General features: G+C 41.8%; 2 protein-coding genes across 14 annotated transcripts in view; one reads left to right on the forward strand and one right to left on the reverse strand.

Moving 5' to 3' along the window:
* LOC127605003 (adhesion G protein-coupled receptor L3-like) overlaps positions 1 to 8,777 on the forward strand; it is a 138,762-nt gene extending 129,985 nt beyond the window's left edge. For 4 of the 13 annotated variants that reach the window (XM_052072553.1, XM_052072544.1, XM_052072561.1 and 1 more), the window contains 3 exons: positions 2,183 to 2,308; positions 2,885 to 2,902; positions 4,856 to 8,777. In XM_052072553.1, the coding sequence (XP_051928513.1) occupies positions 2,183 to 2,308; positions 2,885 to 2,902; positions 4,856 to 5,724 (1,013 nt within the window). In that variant the 3' untranslated portion in view covers positions 5,725 to 8,777. Of the gene's footprint in view, positions 1 to 2,182; positions 2,309 to 2,884; positions 2,937 to 4,855 lie in introns of all 13 variants that reach the window. The other 9 variants (XM_052072623.1, XM_052072632.1, XM_052072570.1 and 6 more) reach the window with 5 other exon arrangements.
* The window catches only part of mfsd8 (major facilitator superfamily domain containing 8), a 375,281-nt gene that overhangs the window by 89,061 nt on the left and 265,425 nt on the right, over positions 1 to 20,795 (reverse strand). The window lies entirely within an intron of this gene.

The following is a 20,795-nucleotide window of genomic DNA, read 5'->3' on the forward strand; positions in this document are numbered from 1 at the left end:
TGGGCCAGTGCAACAAAAAATAAAACATAATAAACCGCTGAAAATTAAAAACTTGATGATTGGAATTATAGTGATAAAGTATGCAGAATAAAAAGCGTAACTTTGGAGATTATAGTCTTACCTTTATTTTTAAATATATTTTTTTTTAGTGTAAAAGCACAATTTCCCGAATAAATAGCAAGAATCATATTGCAAGAATAAAGTTGTCTTTTTGCAATCCCAATCCAACCAAATTGACAACAGACTTGACCAAAGTGATGTGCAATTAATTTAATAGAAACATGACAAACTATACAAAATATGACTTTCTTCCTTTGTGACGATCACAACTTTTTATTCCGACAAAAGACATCAAATATGACTTCATTCTCATGTTTCTTAAACGATGGGCAACTTTTTAATTCCTATGGCATTTAGAACATTTAATGCCGGGACCCAAAAAGTTTGCAAAAAATCTTGACATCAGGTTTGGCGTCCGTCTTATAACCCCCCCCCCCCCCGTCCCTCCAGCCTCCTATCCCCAACTTGATGGTTGGCGCATTCAATTCGCGGCAGGTGCTAATGCACGGTTACAGTGATGGATGATGGCGACAACGCAAAGAGGACGTGTCAAGATCTCAATAATTAGCCACTCAGCTCTTGCGACCATCAACAGCTTTTACCCAGTCAACATGACTCCGCCATAAAGATAAAAGCCTCGTTTGAATTATTCACCGAATTTCCGACGAGTCCCTGGAAGGCGGTGGTGGCGCCCCCGCCGAGTATCAAACGTGTCGCCTCGTTCGCAATTGCCCAATTTATGAGACAGGATAAATGCGGTATGTGTCACAAGAAGGGGGTCTGGGATGTAAGGGGAGAGGGAGAGAGAGAGGGGGGGCAAGGGGTGCTGTTTGTTGAACGCGACCGTAATTTGGGGGGGTGTCAAGTGTTGACTGCTTTTAAGAAAAAAAAAATCTAAATTTCCAAGAAGCCAAATAAATGCTGTGAATGCCAGTAAAGCCTACAATTATTCATTAGGGAACATTTTCAATAAATACGAGTCTGCCTTCAATGCTGGCTGACTTCCCTGAAATAAAATTCAACAAAAATTAATCGGTTGCCGACTGATATTGAGTTTTTTAAGTTTCGTTTTGTTTTGGCCCCCCCCCCCCCCCTCTAAGTGCTATAGGAATGAACAAGTTTTACTTTTGCATCTGTCCCAACATTTTCCCTGATTGAAGTCGGGTGCCTCACAATTTTGTATTTTTGATCCCAAGAAATTATTTTTTCGAAATAAAAAGCCTGTATTTTCCCCACTGAAATGCAGATATCTTCAAATTCCCCAGTTTTTCCCCGAATCAAAAACAGATCGTCACATTTTCCATATTTTCTCCAATGAAAATGTCTTCAAGTTGTCTTCCAATCAAAAGCATTCACACTGTTGCCTATTCACAACTCGGGACTCGCAAATTGAATCAGAGTATTTTGCTGGCGCCATCTTGATACTAAGCAACAATGTTGAAGTCATTTGAGGAGCTCCATTTCGACAAAAGTCATGGCTTTGTCACCATCTTGCGACATCTAGGCAGTTATAACTGTATGCTCTGCATTTTTCACCCAATGAAAAGCAAGTGTCTTCAGATTTGGCGTGTTTTCCTCCAAAAGTATGCATCTCCAAATGAATGAATCTGAAGGTTAGGAACGACATTTATGCACTTACGTTCATAATGATGATCGCAACATGCTTTGCGGTTTCATTCCTGTCTTTCTCTTTCTCCCTTTTTTTTTGGGGGGGGGGGGTGACGGGGGGTGTTTAATTTTGTCCCGTGACGCATCTAAAAACGTTACATTAGGACATGCCCGAACCTCGCCGTCACTCTTTTTCGCTGCACGGATGCACTAATGGCCAACATTAGTGCTTGGGTTTCATCAGTCGCATTAGCTTTTGTCAGTCCGGTTCTCACACCCCCACCACTCCTCTCCCTCTTCCCCCCGAATCCACCACCTCTCCGTCACATTAATGATCATGTGATCATTTGGATGTTAATGGCTCTCAGCTACATTTGCCCAACTGATATGTGTTTTCTTTCCCTTTCTCCCGCTCTGTCTCAATTTATCCACCCACCTGTACCTGTTCCTGCCCCCCCCCCCCTCTTCCCGTTCTCCCTTTCCTGTCCTATTCTGTCTTCTCTGGCTGCTGCAGGGGCTATGGCTAACCATCTTATACCAAATGCACTCCTACGTCCTCATGGCACTAACAATCCGTATAATACATTGCTTGGGGAGTCGGCAGTCTATAACAACCCGCTGGGCATGTACAACGCGCAAGGTGTGCTCACTTCTCTTCACTGTTCCAGCTGGAGCAGTGCCTCCACACCCCCATCTCTTATACCCTCACAAAAAAGAAAATTTAAGAATGTTTGCCTGATTTCATTCTGCCTTTAACATGAAATGCACGGCTGGAGACAACCACACTGTATTCCAATGGCCATTGTTAGCATACAGCATAAGAACGATCTTGTGTTAGCGCTAGCATAGCATCAGCGTCTAATTGTTGATGACAAAATAAATGAGAAAGTGTCATTACTACTGCAACACACTTTCTGCAGTCTAAAATGACGGCAGACCAGCCAGGACACCTCTCGTGTTGTGTTAGCGCTAGCTTAGCATCGGTGTCCAATCAAAAGCATGTATCTCCAATTGTTTATGTCTCCGTGCATGAACAGGATAGTTTCATTGCCGTTGCGAATCATCGCATTGCTTTTGTTGCCGAAAGTTGTGTTAGCGTTAGCATAGCATCTTTTTCTTTTCGTTTATTTGTTGTTTTTTGTGTTTGCATATCGATTGACGCTGTGACTGTTTTGCTGATTGTGTGCTCTTCTTCCCTTCATGCTGTCCCTTTAAGAGCCCTACAGAGAGACAAGTATGGGAGTCAAACTAAACATTGCTTATCAAATGTAATTGACTTTGGCTTTTTACTTCCGTTTCACACCGCGCTTACAAAGTCAGGCAACAAAGGCCCTTTTCAAAATAATTGCACAACACGCATCGGCACATTTAATGGCACGATAGCGGTTGCCAATTCAACACGAAAAAAAAGACATCAACATGAACTGACTTGTATTTCTTTTTTTTTTTTGCCTGGATATTGAACAGTCGCCTTTGTTCATGCACTTTGTATTATGTCAACAATGCTGCTAAAATGCTCGTATGGGACAATATGGCTGGGTCCAGAATGACTTTTAGTTATTGAGTTTGTGATTTGTGCTGTTGTGTTGTGCTTGAGCTTTTGTGTGTTTGCCTGTGTTCCCATCCATTCAAACGTAATGACATGAAAAACAGTGGAATTTCTGTGGCTAGCATTTCGAGAAAAAAGAAAATCCCATAGAAAGCAAGTGAAGTTTTTTCCCAACCTAAAATGTTTTTACAAGTCAATAGCATGTCAAATTTGCCAACTTTTTCTGCATTGAGAAGCTTGTACTGTAGCAAAAAGTCTTTTTTCCCGCGCATTCTTCCAATGAGAATGTTTTTTTGACACTCTCCTCACCTTTTTCTCCCACTAAAAAGATTCACCCAAGTTTTTTAAAACATTTTTTGTCTTACCAAATTCTGCATGTTTTTTTTTATCCATCAAAGCATGTGGTGGGTTTTTTTGGGGGCTATCTGTCTCCATTAAAAAGCATATACAGTGCACTCCGCTTAATAGAACACCGGTTAATAGAGTAATCCGCTTAATAGAGCAAAAGGCTCCGGAACGGATTTGCCTAATGCAATTTCCTATAAAGATACTCCGCTTAATAGAACAGGCCGTAAGCAATGAACATTGTAAACTAGTGGTTTTCGAAGTGTAGCTATCGCGATACTGTACCACTATCGCGAGAAAACGCGGTAGTTCTAGCCGTATACAGTAACAGGTAGCACGCGTCACTCCACACAGACACACGCACGTCACAATGGCTTCAACTTCATTCAAGAGACGAGGGCTATAAGAAGGACATACTCAGACGATACGATGCATTGCCGGATTCTCAGAAGGTACGCCCGCGGTTTCCAGGACTTCCCTCTTATCCACCGCATTGAGAGGGAAGTCAACCGCAAAATTACGGACTCCTGTTTCCAGACAAAAGTAACGAAATTTTCTCGTGATTTGAGATGTTTGACTGAAGTTGATTAAAGTCTTTGTTTTGTTGTTTGATTAAAGATATGGACGTCCACAGTCGAAATATCTCTTCTAACTCGTCAGCAGGGGTTTTTCTGCGTGCATTACTTGGTCGTCGACGTGTCTGAAGGTGTACCTAATAAAGTGTCTCCGGTTAATAGAAACTCCGCTTAGTAGAACAGAAGCGCTTCGGCCCAATGGTGTTCTATTAAGCGGAGTGTACTGTATCTCTAAAAACGTATTTTTTCCTCCAAAAAAGCATCTACAGTATCTGTCAACTGTGTGTTTTCATAAAAAGCATGTCTCCAATTTTTTTGCATGTTTTTCCCCAATCAAAAGCAAACACCACCGTTTTTTTTTCTCCAATGAAAAGAATCTTCTCCAATTTTTACATGTTGCTCTCCAATGGAAAGTATTTTTTTTTTCTCGAATAAAAAGCTCAATATTTCAGTTTTGAGGCAACAATGTTCAAGGTTCCACTGTATGCAACTGGGTCTCCATATAGGCTTTTAATAGACATATACTATGTTTTTTTTTTTTTTTGTCGCTTCTTGTTTGCAAAAGTGCACTCTACCCAATTGCGTTCAAAGAGCTTTTTCGCTCAGGACAGATTTCAGGCTAAAAGCACTGCGGAATTTGATGTGTGTTATTTGCGCGCCAATTACGTCCCATCAGCCTTTAATATGGCCGCTTTGCTCCCCCCCTCTGTCATTCCAGAGGGAATCCTGAACAATGCCCGGGATACAAGTGTCATGGATACACTACCACTGAATGGTAACCACAGCTACAGCATCGCCAGCGCCGACTACATGAGCGACTGCGTCCAGATCATTGAGCGGGGCTACAACCACAAGGAGACCACCCTGGAGAAGAAGATCCTCAAAGAGTTGGCCTCCAATTACATCCCGTCCTACCTGAACAATTCGGCGGAGCACAACCGCAACCTGGTCAACAAGTTGGTCAACAACGTCAGCAACGGCTCCAAGGAGAGCGGCTACGCGTACGGCTTGCGAGCGGCGATGGGCATCAACCCGGAGCACGGCACCTTCGGCGGCCACCCCGTCGAAGGCCTGGGCTTGGAGTCCAACGTGCCGCTCTTGCCCCAGAGGGCACTCCCCCCGCCAGACCGCTCGTTCGAGCACCCGCACCAGCCGCCGCCCCTCCCACTGGCCCATCGCCCCTACTCGGCCGCCCTTACCTCATCGTCCCGTCGGCGGATCCCGCAGGAGAACAGCGAGAGCTTCTTCCCCCTGCTCAATGACGAGAACGCCGAGGAGGACGAGGGTTCGCCGCCGCCGCCCGCTCAGCGCCAGAGAGACTCGCTCTACACCAGCTTGCCCATGCTCCCGGGGCTGCCGGCGGACCCCAAGGACGGGGGCGAGGCCAAGAGTCCCGGGGCTAGCTCGGATGACGTGTACTACAAGAGCATGCCCAACCTGGGCTCCGGGAACCACCTCCACCAGCTGCACTCCTACTACCAGCTGGGACGCGGAAGCAGCGACGGCTTCATCGTGCCCCCCAATAAGGACGGCTTGTCCCCGGAGGAGCCCCTTCAGGAGCCCTCGCATTTGGTGACCAGCCTATAGACGGACCCCCGCCAGGTCACATCTTTGTTTTTTGTTTTTCTCCATCAGTCGCCGGCACTTTCTTTTTATTGCCGTGTCTCTGAGACATTGAGGTTTTCGTGGTGGAAAAACTGAGGGCCAGCCGAAGACATTTTACCGCCCGCCCCCGCCTCGGATCATCTGTGTGAAAACTTAGAGGATGTAGTCGGACCCAAACAAATCCAAACTATAGACAAGAGACTATTTTATGATACACCTTGACATGTTTTTTTCCAAGAATTTATTTGACACATTTTGTTTGCTGAAGAAGTAAAAGCAAACAAATAACGTGAAAGCATCGCTGCTCTTTTCTTTGTCAAATTATAAAAGGGAGGAAAAATGATTCTATGTAAATGTACAGTTAACTAGCTAAGCTTTTCTTTCGGACGATCAACCCCGTGTCTGTACCTGTGAGCAATTTTTGTTCCCCTGTTCTCATAAAACAAAGAAGAAGAAGAAAAAAAAAGAATAACATCACGTTATTTGTGAAATCTCTTTGTTGACAGGTCTAGTTTTGGTTTCTTCCCTGCTTTTCAGTGTAGATAGCAAGAGTTCTGTCCCAGTGGTTGTTATGAAAGTGTCCCTCAGAAAAGAGTAGAGAACGGAAGCACTGATGAGTACTAAGGCACTTCTTGTACAATGGTGGCTGTTGTACTTATTAAAAAAAGCTTTTGGAGTGATATCAAAAGATGCTTTTTTTCCCCCTCGTTTATTTGATTAGAAATAAAGTGGACGGACGCTTACCTTGAGGTAAGTATACCATTTTTTTTAGGTCTCAACAATACCATGGAGAGAAATATTGCCTGTGGTATTTTTTCGATGATGATTGCTCATTGTTAATTTACAAAATGCAATAATGGTCCCATAGAAGAAGTCACAAACATATTTATTCGGATGAAAGACATTATTTGACTAAATGTCTAATATGTTACAGTCTCTTGTTTTAAATGTAACCAACATAAATGAAATATTACTCTGCCTACAATTTTTACTTTTTTTTTTTTTGAAGAGTAATGGATAAAAGGTACCTTTTTTGTTTCAAGTCGGTCTTACAATATGAGCTTAGAATGTTTTCAAAATCCACTTCTGTCTGTTTTAGTGACAGCTTGCCGAAAGCTACGTGAGACGTATCCATACTTCATTAGCAACACTGCTAACACCTGTTGCGGAAGTGATACTTTTTTTTTCTTTCAAACTGGATGCAGTGTACTGTATTAAAACTTTCAAAGAGTTGTACCTTTGCACTGATCCACGCTCATATTGTGCCAGCTGTTTTTGCACTTTTTAAAAAATTTGTTGACAAAGATGTTTTGTTTTTTAGGGCCCGTCTGCCTGTTAGCTTCAAGGCTATCTGAGGAACGCACGGAGAAATCGATAAATTATGTGAGTTCTGATAGTAATGTTGATATGAAGTCGTTATATAATCTCCTAAACAATATCAAGTTGAGTCGTAGTTTTGGATTCAAACGTTGGCATAGCATTAGCTGACAGCTATAGCCAGATAGAACTGCCGACTGTGTGCTTTCTTCTTGTTTTTCTTTACCACCATTGTTTAGCCACAGCGCCCGCGCCTGGAGGGGTTTTCCAGGACAGACTCGCGCCCAAATATGGAGAATGGTTAACGTTACTTCCTGGGTGAGTTTGTGACGTGCCGAAAAACGTTTTATTTATTTTATTAGAGTTAACGGGAACATAAAATGAAAAAATATAAGAACCAAACAGTTTTTCCCCCCTAATGTTTAAAGAATCAACAATATTCATCAAGTAATAACATATACAATAAAATGCTATTTTGTGATAAAATATATGAATTAAACGTAATACATTTCATGGATTTATTGTAACAAAAATTTAATGATATAATTTCAAAATAAAATTTGCCCCTGGGATTACGATCACCATAGAACAGGATTTTTCCTCTCTTTGTTTTGAAACTTCACATCACCTATGTGCAAGTAGAGCCTCAGTCGCCGATGCAATCAAATTATCTAACTTACAAATGCTGCCACAATTCCCACGCACTTGGCCCAACCTGTTTCCAGCTATTGATGTCACTCACGAGGGCACGCCCTTTAAAGGCATATCCAACACTGGAATACTACAGCATGCAGAGTAATCCAACTTTTTTTTTAATACAATGCTGTGCTATTTTCTTTTATAAAGAACTTTTTTCCCTCCATTTATTCAAAACATGCAAACAAAATATCGTGATTTTTTTGGAGGAATTGCTGGGGTTGAACTTCAATAATTCAATGTGAAACATTGCAAACAGTTTTTTTTCCAAAAATGAAAATAAGATAATGCTCAGTTCCATTTTATTTCCCTGAAAATACAAAATTAAGCAGGGGGAGAAAAAAAGGAGGATTCAGCAGCTGCTACGTCGTTCCCATTGGAGCGTTTATCTCCAGCAACACCTGCTCGTAATGGGGCCACACTGGAGCAAAAATGAAATGACACATGTCATACTGTCGGTGGCGGGGTGGCCCCCGCCCCCACCAAATGATGGCGGGAAATCGATAGCTGAGAATGTCTGGTAGAATTCCAAATGAAAGGTGAATCAATGTCATCTTGCCCTTTGTGAATTGGGACAACCAGGAGGGGGAGAAGCGGGGGGGGGGGGGGGGGGGGGAGACATTAAATACGTATTCTTTTATTTATTTATTTGGTGCAGGACAGCATTGATTGGAGGTAGAGCGATGAAGTTTTCGCACAAGGTCACGGAATACAATGGACACAATGGAATGCTCGGTGAAGAATTGGGTGACTCACCCTTAGTTCATTTTTTCAATATGTTGTGGGGGGAGAGCAAAACTCAATTTATTTTATTTTTGGCAATTTTTTAAAAAAATGATTGCGGGGGTTTTCGAGGAAAAAAATGCCATCTTAATCAATGTTGGTTTTCTTCATTGACTGTATTTCAAGTGAAAGGCCCAGGCTTGTTTGATAGCGCTTTTGCCGGAGGAAAAACATAAGAATTCATGTAAAAAAAAGTCCCGTGGGAACTTCTCAAGAATAAAGTTGTCATTTTCGGAAAATTGGAAGTGTTTTTGGATGGAGACTAAAAGTAAAATTTACAACAGTTGAATCCATTGAACAGAAAAAAATTAAATCAAAATAAAATCAGCAAAGAGAACCATATTGTAGTGTTTGTGTGTGTGTCTGTAAAATATTGAAAAATTATTAGGTTTTTTTGACGTGAAAATAAAAGAACAAATGGTATTTGTTTTGTAAAACAAAAAATTGTGCTTCAGAAATATTTTCTCAATATAAGTCACATTTTTAAAAATTTCTATATGTTGATCTTCCAAGAAGAAAGTTTGTCATTTGTGTTGGTTTTCATGGCATAGGTGAGCGTCATACGTTTGAGCCCACAGATATCAAACGAGCGGTCTGACGAGTCGCCGGAGTCCCTGTTAGCGGCCAATCAACAAAGATAATCTTTTGAATTAAAAGGAAAATGGGGAAAAAAAGAAAGGCAGGGTGAACATTTTTGATGTGATAAGCAGCCTTTTGTCTACGCAGGCGATGTTATTTTAATTAGATATATGAACACACGGTCGCGGCCCCGGATGCCGGAGTCTAAATAAAGATAGCATCATCTCATCAAAGACCCCCCATCCTCCACTCCACCACAGCCAATTCCCCCCCCCCCCCCACCCCCTAGAGTGTTTCAAGGGCAGAATTATTTTCTATTAGGGCTCTTCTCTACTGGGATCCAGCCAATTTTCTTTATTATGATAGAATCAGCATATAAGAGATGGGCGCCGGTGATAGCGTGGCGGCAGGACCAGCGGAATGTTAAAACCGCAACTGTTGTCTCTGCAGTGGACAATGTAAGCTGTCCTCCTTTACATCGATGGATGACATCCGCGTTTTTTCCGAGCCATTTGTGACCTTGCCTGTGTTCATTCTGGCTTCTTTCAAGAGAAAACGTGACATGAGGATGTGGGATCAAATTATTATCTTATTAGATGTGTTCATATATATATATATATATATATATATTCATTCATTCATCTTCCGTACCGCTTGATCCTCACTAGGGTCGCGGGGGGTGCTGGAGCCCATCCCAGCCGTCTCCGGGCAGTAGGCGGGGGACACCCTGAATCGGTTGCCAGCCAATCGCAGGGCACACATAGACGAACAACCATCCACGCTCACACTCACACCTAGGGACAATCTAGAGTGTTCAATCAGCCTGCCATGCATATTTTTGAAATGTGGGAGGAAACCGGAGCACCCGGAGAAAACCCACGCAGGCCCGGGGAGAACATGCAAACTCCACACAGGGAGGCCGGAGCTGGAATCGAACCCGGTACCTCTGCACTGTGAAGCCGACGTGCTAACCACTGGACTACCGGGCCGCCCATATATATATATATATATATATATCTGTCTGTGTGTGTGTGTGTCTGTCTATCTATCTATCTATTTATCTATCTATCTCTATCTATCTATCTACCTGTACATACAGTATATATAAAAAATATGTGTGTGTGTGTGTGGTGTGTATACTGTATGCGTAAATGCATATACTGTATATGCATATATGTGAGTGTAAATGCATGTCACTGATCGTTGCCACGACAAAAGCTCGTTACTCCAGTGTGGTGCGGACTTGGAAAACACACCAGTAAAAATGATTAAAACACGGCCATGAAGAAATACGAGCGTCGACGTGGTGAGGCAACGGCTGATCTCGTCAGCGGGGCTGATGAATTATGGTGTTCTCGTTGCAGACTTCATATTTTTAGAGCCTGATAAATCTCCCAAGTAAATTTTATGACAATTACATGAACTGAAGCCAGGAAACGACACATTGAAATAGCAACCCTCGCATTAAAATGTCATACAGGAAAAGGAGCGAGAGACGAGTATTTAAATATTGAACAAAATATGCGGTCTTTTGGAAATTCCAATCCATTTAGAATACAGTGTTCATGAGTTGCAAAAAATGCGCCCATTTTTTGGTGTTCTTTCTCCCCTGAGATGGTCCAATACCCAGACTAAAAGGAAAGTAGTAAATGATGTCAAAGAAATGGGTTAATGTGATGCATCTCAGCTGTGTGATGATATTTTGGGGGAGGAGCTAAGTTTTGCCTGGGTTGGTATGGAGAGTCTTCGCCACACATGCCTAAATTTGCTCGTGCACTTTTCAGAATATGAAGGAATCCATTCTATATTTTAAAGCGAAATGTTGTCAAATGAAATAACTTAATGAAGTTTGGACTTTATTGATGGTTTGAACTGTCACAATCGGCAATTATAAATGATTCACGTTCTTTCAGGAGTTTGCTTCACTACTTTCCTGTTAGCCTGTCTAATATTTATTTATATGTTTTTCCACATGTTTCAGCGTTACACAGAGACTTTAAGTCGTTGAACTTGTGCCTCCCGCCGAGCCTTCACGTTCTCATTGGAAATAAATTCCGTGGATTTATGGACACTCGGTGAGGCACATGAAAAAAGAAAAATAGTGCTGCAACCTGCCAAAGGGCAGGAACCAATCAAAAAAAAAAAGTTGATCTGAAATGTGCTCTGCCATTATATAGAAATGTCATCGCGTGCTTTGTGGTCAATCATTTCCATTGACACGAGAGAAGTTTTCCTCTCCGTTAATGAAGCAAGAAAACACTCTATTGACCTGAAGCAATTACCTTTAGCGCAATCCTCAATCGATACACACGGTGGATAGCTTTGCTATCGCTGGCATTGATTTATCCCCCCCCCCCCCCGCCCCCCGCCGCTTTCCCCCCCAAAAGTCAAATAGTGGTATGATTTTGACAAAGGTCTGGGTGAAAATAAGATTTCTTTCTGAAATGATTTTTTGCACTCTTTCATTCACCCTGTAAGTTGAAAACCTGATCAACTGTCCACTCTCTTTCATAACACAGTTTGAGCTTGAGTTTTAAGTCCTGAAAGATCTCACTTCAGTGAGAATCAAAGGATGATTTTTTTATTTTTATTTGTATTATTTTTGGTGGGGGGGTTTAAAATGTTATCATTGTCACGCCACCATCGCTGTTTTTATGGGAAAATTACTCCCATAAGTCGCACGTTTAAACCAGGTCTTGTGAATATCAAAATATGATTTCTTTTTTTTTGAATGTCTTATTTTATCTTATAATGCCACCACAGAAGTGTTCTGGAGGTTTATAGAGGATCGTGCTCATTAGTATGTTTTAGTGTCATCTTAGTATATGTTATGTTTTTATTTACAGTCGTATTTCCTTTTAGTTTTCTTTTTTGTTATGGATGCCCGATGACCTTGTAAGATCCGCATTCCCGATACGGACGCAGGGTGCGCCAAATGAAAGCTTTGCACAGGAAATTGAACTGTCAGCCAGATTGAGCGAGGTTGAAATCATCCCACCCTCCGCCCCCCCATCCCACAAAAGTTAATAAATAAATATATATATATATATATATAGATCGCCATTGATTTTCTTTCGAGCCAAGTGTCTGGTTGTGCAAATGTCAGACTTAATAGCCGTTTGCCTCCATGAAACAAATTCTTACAGATGTCTTCTTCGTCCAATTTTTTAGTTTTTAACTTTTGATGCTAACCCCGGGTGGATATTCCGCTATAGTTTCAGCGAAGCGAATTGAAGCCCAACGAAGCAGGTCAGTACAACTATGAAAACAAATTAGAGGTTGATCCATGATGAAGTTTCTACTTATTCACTGTTTGTTTCTTACTGACATTTTTGGTAGATATGACAAATTTGATACGAAGCTTTTAATATTCAAAATGTTTGCAGTTCACCGATGTGGAGGCCCCCCTCTTCCCAGGCGTATATTGGAATCGCAACAAACTTTTTGAAGGTCTGGTGTGTCAACCCATGACAACACTCCGCCGTGACCTTCAAGTATCTCTTCAGCTTTGGCTTTCAGTCAAATACACCTCGCTTCCATCTAACTCAGAGCAATGAGCCCGGAGATGGTGGAGACCTATTTCCACTGACAACCTCCACTCTTCTTCTTTTTTTTTTTTTTGATGTGCTGTTGTGCACATTTGTTATGTTCTCTCCTGGGAGGACCGAAACAAGACGACTACTGGGGCGTTTTGACGATGCACCCCTCGGAGCAGATCACATAGCACAGCTCTAAAATGGCCTTGTCTTGACTGCAATTTCAGTGAACAAATGGTCCGGCCAGAACCATCGCGCTCGTTCTCTGACACTTTGGCGTATTACCCGAGGTCGATCCAAGTTGTGACGCGTTTATACTGAAGCACGACGTCTTTTATCTCAACAAACGCTAACGCGATACGATCCTCGACATATGCAGAGGACTAATGAGAAGACCTACTTTGAAAATGAACGACACCTTTTTTTTGTTGTTGTCGAAATAGCTCGCATCCTGCCTCCACTCCTCATTTCTCTTCATGTATGAGTAATTTGGTGAAGGGTTCAGGTAAAAAAATTATAGCAGAAGAAAAATGGAGTCCAGTGGACACCTGCTGGTCGCTTTTACATTGCCCTTAATTTACAAAATGACAATTTTTTTTCCAAAATGACAAAGATTTTGTCTGAATTTTATTCAATGGTCAAGCAACGATTTTCTTTTGTCCCTTTATTTGATTTGAACGTTCAGCGGATGGACATGTCACCTAGAATTTTCATTTGTGACGTATGTCACCAGCAAAGAGGCACATTAAGTGCATTGGCAGTTGCATTTGAATCAGATGTAGGACAGAGAAGCATCTGCAAAAACAACATGAGGAAATATGTCCAAAAAAAATCATAATGGAAACATAATACACAATTTTTTTTTTAAATTTCCAAAATAGCTGTTCTTATTTTCATTTGAAACGAAATATTTTAAATCAAAAGTACTAAATTGTTACAAGTGCCATCATAAATTTTACAGTGATCCCTCGTTTATCACGGGGGTGACGTTCCAAAAACAACCAGTTATAAGGGAAATCCGTGAAGTAGTGAACTTGATTTTTTTTACAGTTATACAATACTTAACTATATATACAATGAAATCAAAAACCAAAACGTGTTTTCAGGTCCAATTACAAAAAAAATGTTTTCAACAAATAACTATAATAGTTTTTGGAAATACTGTCCGGTCGACACGCGTCGCCGCCGACGGGTTCTGATTTAAAGGGTTAAAAGCATTAAAAAACTGCACAAAAAACCCCCCCGTGAAACAGTGAAGCCGCGGAAAGTGAACCGCGTTAGAGCGAGGGATCACTGTATACAGCAACTCACAAATAGACACACATTTTTGAGAAATGAGTCTTGATCTTGCTGGGATAAAAATCGTATTTACCGTATTTTTCACACCATAAGGCGCACTTTATGAACAGCCAAGGGGGTGGGGGGGGATTGGGTTGTTTTTTGCACCTGTAATGGCAGCATTTTTCACAGCCCCGTTTTGTGAAACAGAAATGTTGGGCAGTTTGCGGCTGGATGGATGAATGGCTTGATTTGAGCCGACGATGAGAAGAAAAGAGCGTCAGCGCAGAGCGCGGCTGCGTGGAACTGAGAGTCGCCGCTTGGAATTGAAGCGGATTTACATGGGACTGGAAATGTGAGCCACGCTATTTTTTTCCCCCAATAGACGCTACAGCTTCTTGTTTGCTTTCAAACTTAGCTTGTTTGCTTTCAAACTTAGCTTGTAGCAGACATTTGCAACGTTTCAGCATCACGTCTGGTGATCCACTGGTAAAAGGACACTTTGATTCTCTCTCCTCTTTCATCTAGGACTGCTTCAAACACCAAAGTGTGTGCAGAAAAAATGTTTCAGATTGCATGACTTTCTGCGTCTTATGTGTTGTATTATTTTGTTATTTTATGTGAACTGTTCTGTTGATGGCAGCGCGGGTACCCGCAGCGGCTCGTCTCTCTCCTGTGGTTGAGAAATTGTATACTTTTAGGTCCGCTTAATAGTGTGGAAAATACGATACAAGAAAAAGTTATTTTTCTTGTTCATGTTTTGGGTGGCGAGCTGCCGGTTGCCCGCCGGTGGCGCCTTTACGGCTAATATAGCCGCGCTGGATGGGAAAATGTTTTTGTTCACGGGCCGCCTGGCAGGCAGGCTTGTCCGAATCGTATTTGTCACAAGTAATTAATTCACGTGCCGTAAAATGCCCGGCGGGCGGGCGGGGATGATGGGGGAAAAGTGGCTTCATTAACCTCTCCGCGCTGGCCGCCAGGCCTTGCCATCTATCGCCCGCCTCCCGCCCACAAAACAACACCGCCACATCCAATGGGGTGCGACTTCCGCCAAGGCCGTAAATGAAAAACACCCGAGGCCGACAATAAAAAGAAATGAATACACTACGAGTTCTACTCATACTAATTATCCGATGACTACAACTCTTTGTCATATTTGCACTTCTGGAGTTGCGACTACAAGTTGCACTTCTACTCATCCAGCCAGTAAGAACTTGCACGCAACTTGTCTTAGTTGTGCTACTGCTACTGCTCCGAGTACTTCATCACTACTATTTCTTTTGGTCCTGCAATTAATTAATACTGCAACACCTAGTAATAATTCTGCTACTCCTAGTAGTAGTATGACTTCGTCTGCTCCTACTGCTGATCCTTCTACGATTAGATGTACTGTACTTCTAGTACTGCTGTGAAAAAAACCCTGGTTAACAGCAAATTTTCAACAACGATGGCATTATGTATCCCTAAACCTGTATTTACCTGAGCACATCAGGTTTTTGAGATATTTTTATTTGTATTTATTTATTGATTTATTTATTTTTGTTTTATAAAACCTTGTGTAACACAGATTTTACCAGGCATTGCAATCTCGCTTTGACATTTCAGGAACAAAAAATAAATCACCGGTTGCTGAACCTAATTATTACTCTTACTAAATACCTTGCAGGATTATTATCAGGAAAATTTGATGCGCTCGGGGAAAAAATGAAGGCAAATTCTGATTCAGTGCAATACATTCAGCTCAAAAACTTTACTTGCATTTCTAATTGAAAAAAAATTGCCGTTGTTGACCGTGTCATCATTGTAGTCATAATCATCTTAATATTTTAACAATGTCATACTTGTATTTGTCACAGTAGTCCGCACACTACTACTACTCACGATGCACTGAAAGTGCAAACCAATACCACCTCAACAGCCTGATATATACCTTAGGTATCTCGACCTTCCCCTGATGAAAATATGCACGGAAGCTAGTCCCCCACCATCACCCCCTCCCTCATACATTCCCTTATTTCACCGTCTTCATTGTTTATGTCTTGTGACCTGTTGTAACGGTCATATGCTTGTGCAGGAGTTTTTTGCCTCACTCAAATTATCCTCAAAATGAGGGTAGTTCGAGCGTGGGTTTTTTTTCTACCCCCACCCCCCACCCCCCCTCCCTTGTGGTTTCTTTCGGACTTTCGGGTTGAGTGAACGCTGGCGCGTTTTGGCTGCCGCTGCTCAACCTGCATTGTTTTGTGTTTTTTGCTTTGTAAAGTGTCCTTGTGTGTCTTGAAAGGCGCTTATAAATAAAATGTATTATTATTATTATTACTCCTTTGAGCACTACTTCTGCAACTATTGCAACCACTTTGACCACCACGGCTACAACTACTAATAAGACAACTACAACAACCACGATAACTATTCGGACTATTTAGAGTACTACTATTGTTTCTGCTACTTGTTGTAGTCTTGTTGTAGTTGTTGTCTACTTGTTGTAGTCTATTAATAATAATAATAGTGAGCGTGTTGTCTGTTTTGCTGTGAACAGAAAGCATTTTTTTTTTTTGTGAGCTGTGTCCAAATATTTTCTTGGGCCCTTCACGCTTCCCAAGACAGCGAGCACAAAGCCGCCCTCATCTCCTTCTTCTCCTTCATGTTCTTCTTCTCCTTTTTCTTCCACGCCTTCTTCCCCCGTCGCATCCTTCCCCCCACACCCCTCACTCGCACTCCAGTAGCCCCTCGCTCCCCGCCCGCCCGCTTTATTCAAAATTGACATTTCACGGTGCTTAATCTCCAAGGAGGTACAAATGGGTGCATTCCATCATGCTGAGTGATATGAAAAGCCCCAGACCTTTTTTTCAATGGGATGTGAGAGACACAATCAAATAAATAAATCACCCTCTTCCCAGAAAGCCGCGGTAGCGGAGACAAAACAGTGAAAGGGGTAATTTTGGGGCATTTCAAGAAAAAAAAAATGTCTGTGTGTCACAAGTGCTTGCTTGAATGGCTAAGTAGCACGATGACAGCCAGACTGGAGCTGTGCACAGCCAAAAGACAGTTGCTGCTTTGCTTTCAACCCCCTGGGGATGCATTGACGCAGACTTTGACTTGTCTTAGCTAAGTTCTCAGAAATATGTACTTTTTACATTTTGTATGAATACAATTAAAAATCACAATCATGGTAATAGTCATGATGGTGATGATAAGGAAGAATGCTCAAATATTTCATCCCCATTCAAACTGCTTGCGCTGTCGTCCGGCCCATGGCAACCCGATGACATCATCGCATCTTGGCCTGGGACAACATATTGGAGTGAGCGAGGCCCCCTCCGGCAAGGCCCAATCATCGTGGCAGTCGTGGCTTCCATTCGTCATAACGCCCTAACCTCGGGCGCGACTCAGTCCCAGTTTCTCTGGGATTTTATGAGAGGTGTTGTTATTACAGCTCAAGAATGGATTACCACCGCCTCCACACGCACCAGGTGGGGAGGTGTTTCGCCAAATTGCTTGTCTCACCTGCCCACCATCTTATTGCTCCCAACTTCCTGGTCTCACCTGTCACTCGAGAAGCCACCTTTTATTAAAGACGAGACTAAGGGCATCTGCGGCTTAGTGGGACTGGGGCGGATAGCATTGCAGCATCTCGAGCGAAGGCACTACAAAAGCCAAATTAGTTTGTGTTTAGTCTTGTCAAAATGTACAAGCACTTTTTATCAAAGACTGAGAGTACAATGCTGCAAAGTGGAGACTGTAGACGATGCTACTACAGCAGACTGGACTGAAGCGAAGCAACAGTGTAAACCAATGTGTCTGTACTGTATCTTTGTCCTTTTGGATGGACACTTAATAACGTAAGAAGAGACTGAGGGCACCGTGCAACAACGTGGAGACTATGGATTATAGTACCGCATCATACTGAGCAAATGCACCACAACATGGGGAAACTGGTCTTAGTGTGTATTTTATTTTTGACATTGTGTAAAGACTCTTTCTATCCAAGAGGAGATTTGGGGCACTGTTCGGCACTGTGGAGAATGTGGAGTATGCTACCATAGCTTACTGAGCTAAAGCACAGTAAGTTGGGCAACTAATGTTAGTGTGTTTAACCTGTATCTTTATCCTTTTGATGGGCACATTTGAATCTCTGAGAAAATTAAGGGCACTGTGCAGCTATGGGGAGACTATGGATTATAGTATTGCGTTAAAGCACCACAACAAGGTAAACTAACCTTTGTGTGTAAGTTTATTATAGACACTTTCTATGCAAGAGGAGACTCAGGGCACTGTGCAGCAAAGTGGAGACTGTGGACTATGTTACTGTAGCAGGCTAAAGCATGGAAACACTTTAGACTAATCGTAGAATATGTTTTTGTTTGTTTGTATGTTTGTTTTTGGGCATTATCAGCAGACACTTTTATCCAAGAGGAGAGTAACTGCCCTGCCCAGCAAAAATGAGATTGTGGATGAGAACAATGCAGCATACTGAGCTAAAGCTAAGTTTTTGTTAGCATTTGTTTTCTTTAGAATAGAGGCAGTCCGTGGGGCATAAACAGTATGAAAAGTGGTGAATACTTGCGTCCGCATTTGTGGCATATTTGTGTAGTGGTGCACCTTGTCCCGATGACAAAGTTGCTCGTATCTTTTACAATCCTCGGGAGCATTGGTGCTTTCAGCACACTGTAAATCACACGTTTTAAGCGCGGCGCTGTACTTTGGAGATTATTTGCATGATCCGAGGTGTGACCATGTAATTACTTCAGAAGCCTGTCACCAGGCGAAATTGGCCTTATCACAAAAAAGAAAATGCTGCACTGTTTTTTTTTTGTTTTTGTTTTTTTTAGTGTGGCAGGGGGTGGGGGGTTTTTTCCCCATCTTCCCCAAAGGAGCAGATGCAGATTTCCGAAATGAGGCGTTGTCCGTATCCTGCGGGAGGCACGCAGCGGCATTACTCACGGTTGTGTACACAAATGCCACATTGATATATTAACAACACACTGTCATATATTACCTTACTTCTGGCCAACATCAACTATTTGTTTTCTCACTGCAGCTGCATTTTTTTTTTTTTTTGCATGTGATAATATAGCCATGTGCAGAAATGCCTCACAGCATATCACAAGGCAATCCCCCAACAGGTAGTGAGGGACACATCGCATGAACATATGCCATTATTGCTACCTATATTACTTGGAATATATATGGTCAATAATCCCATTGCAACCACCCCACCCCCTCAAATATAACAAATAATGTAAAATAAATACATAGAACATACAAAAAAACCCCTGCATTTTTATAAAGTTTTGATCGGATTTTCTCAGACTACTAATATATATATATATATATATATATATATATATATATATATATATATATATATATATATATATATATATATATGGTAGAGGACCCGAGCTGAATGAGGGACGGACACCACCCGAGGGGGGGTGAGACGAGGATTTTTTTTTTTTAACTTTTATATCTGAAACGAAAAAAAAGGTATTGCATTCCTATAATAATACATAGAAAAAAACAGATTAAAACAATAAATAGCAATGGGTGAGTACTGATACTCAAGGAGACTGCTGATACCATCCACCGATACTTACGACAAAAAGGAAGAAAAAAATCGACAGTTATCCTCAGTAGTAGTTGTCACCATATTGTGAGAGTTGACACATCAGCGAATCAATGAACGGTCTTTGGTGACAATATTTATTTTTTGTGTTTCATGAAATTTTATATCTCAAAGTACTCAGGTATCGACACTCCATATCGAGAGTGAATACTCATTCTGGTCTGGTATTGAGCATCGCTAATAATAAAGACATAAAAGTGAATAATTCATTTTTCCCCCCCATGTTTTTCATCTAAATAAAAAAGAAACAAAAATATATATATCAAACATCGCAAACAAAATTTTCAATCAAGCACGGGAAAAGTAGCACGCGAGGCCATGCGGTGGAAACGCGGAGGACACCGCCACCGTTTGTCCCCCCCGGCAAGTTGAGCCAGGCGAGGCGGGGTCTCCATGGTAACCGATCATCTCCCATTGCAAGTGTACCGTCACAAAAATGTTCCCATACACGCGTGGCCATTCAGCGTGCGTCATTACTCCTCAACGAGGACGCCTTTGTGCGCCCGATTGAAACTATTTACGCCGCCTGAATGGCGAATGAAGCCGGGCGACCTCGGCATCCGTTCAAATAAACGCCGTCGTTTGGAAGCGCTCGCGTGGTGCGCCGTTATCGCGCCGTCAGAAAGGTCACCCGTGCAGAGGCAGCTTTCACTCCGCCCTCTTGGGGGCTTTTTGTCACGTTTGGAGAGAAATTAGAAATGGGCTTCCTTTGTCATGGACTTTTTTTTTTTTTTTTTGAGAGCGGGCACAAGGGAGAGCGTGTGCGCCAACTCGCTCAATATGCTTGGCTGTCAAAGTTTGGAAAAGGTTCATCAATAAAAAGTGGCATTTTAAATGCTATGCTGTTTATTTTTTTTATATTATTATATATTTTTTTTACTTTTTCAAGGAGGTACGCAAAAAAACAGTAGCGCATGTGCCAAATCTATAAAAATTTTACAGCTTCAAAAGTTTGAACAAAAAGTTTGTTTATTTATTGTCACAATTGCACTGGCGAACATATAAGCCATCATGTTTGTTTTTTTTCCCCCCAAGTGGGAGTGCGCTCAGGCTTCCATTATGTTAGTATAATGCACAGCGTAATCTATCCAATCCAATCAGTTGAATTGAAGACTTTGTTTTTACATTTTTCAACCGGGCGTGCAGAGGAGTGGAGGTGTGCCAGTGCTTTTGTTATGTTCCAGCTATAAAAATGTTCTAAAGGCATTTTTTTTTCTAAATTGTACAGTTGAATTGAG

This window comes from Hippocampus zosterae, chromosome 1 (assembly GCF_025434085.1).
Source record: "Hippocampus zosterae strain Florida chromosome 1, ASM2543408v3, whole genome shotgun sequence".
In the NCBI taxonomy this organism is placed as follows: domain Eukaryota; kingdom Metazoa; phylum Chordata; class Actinopteri; order Syngnathiformes; family Syngnathidae; genus Hippocampus; species Hippocampus zosterae.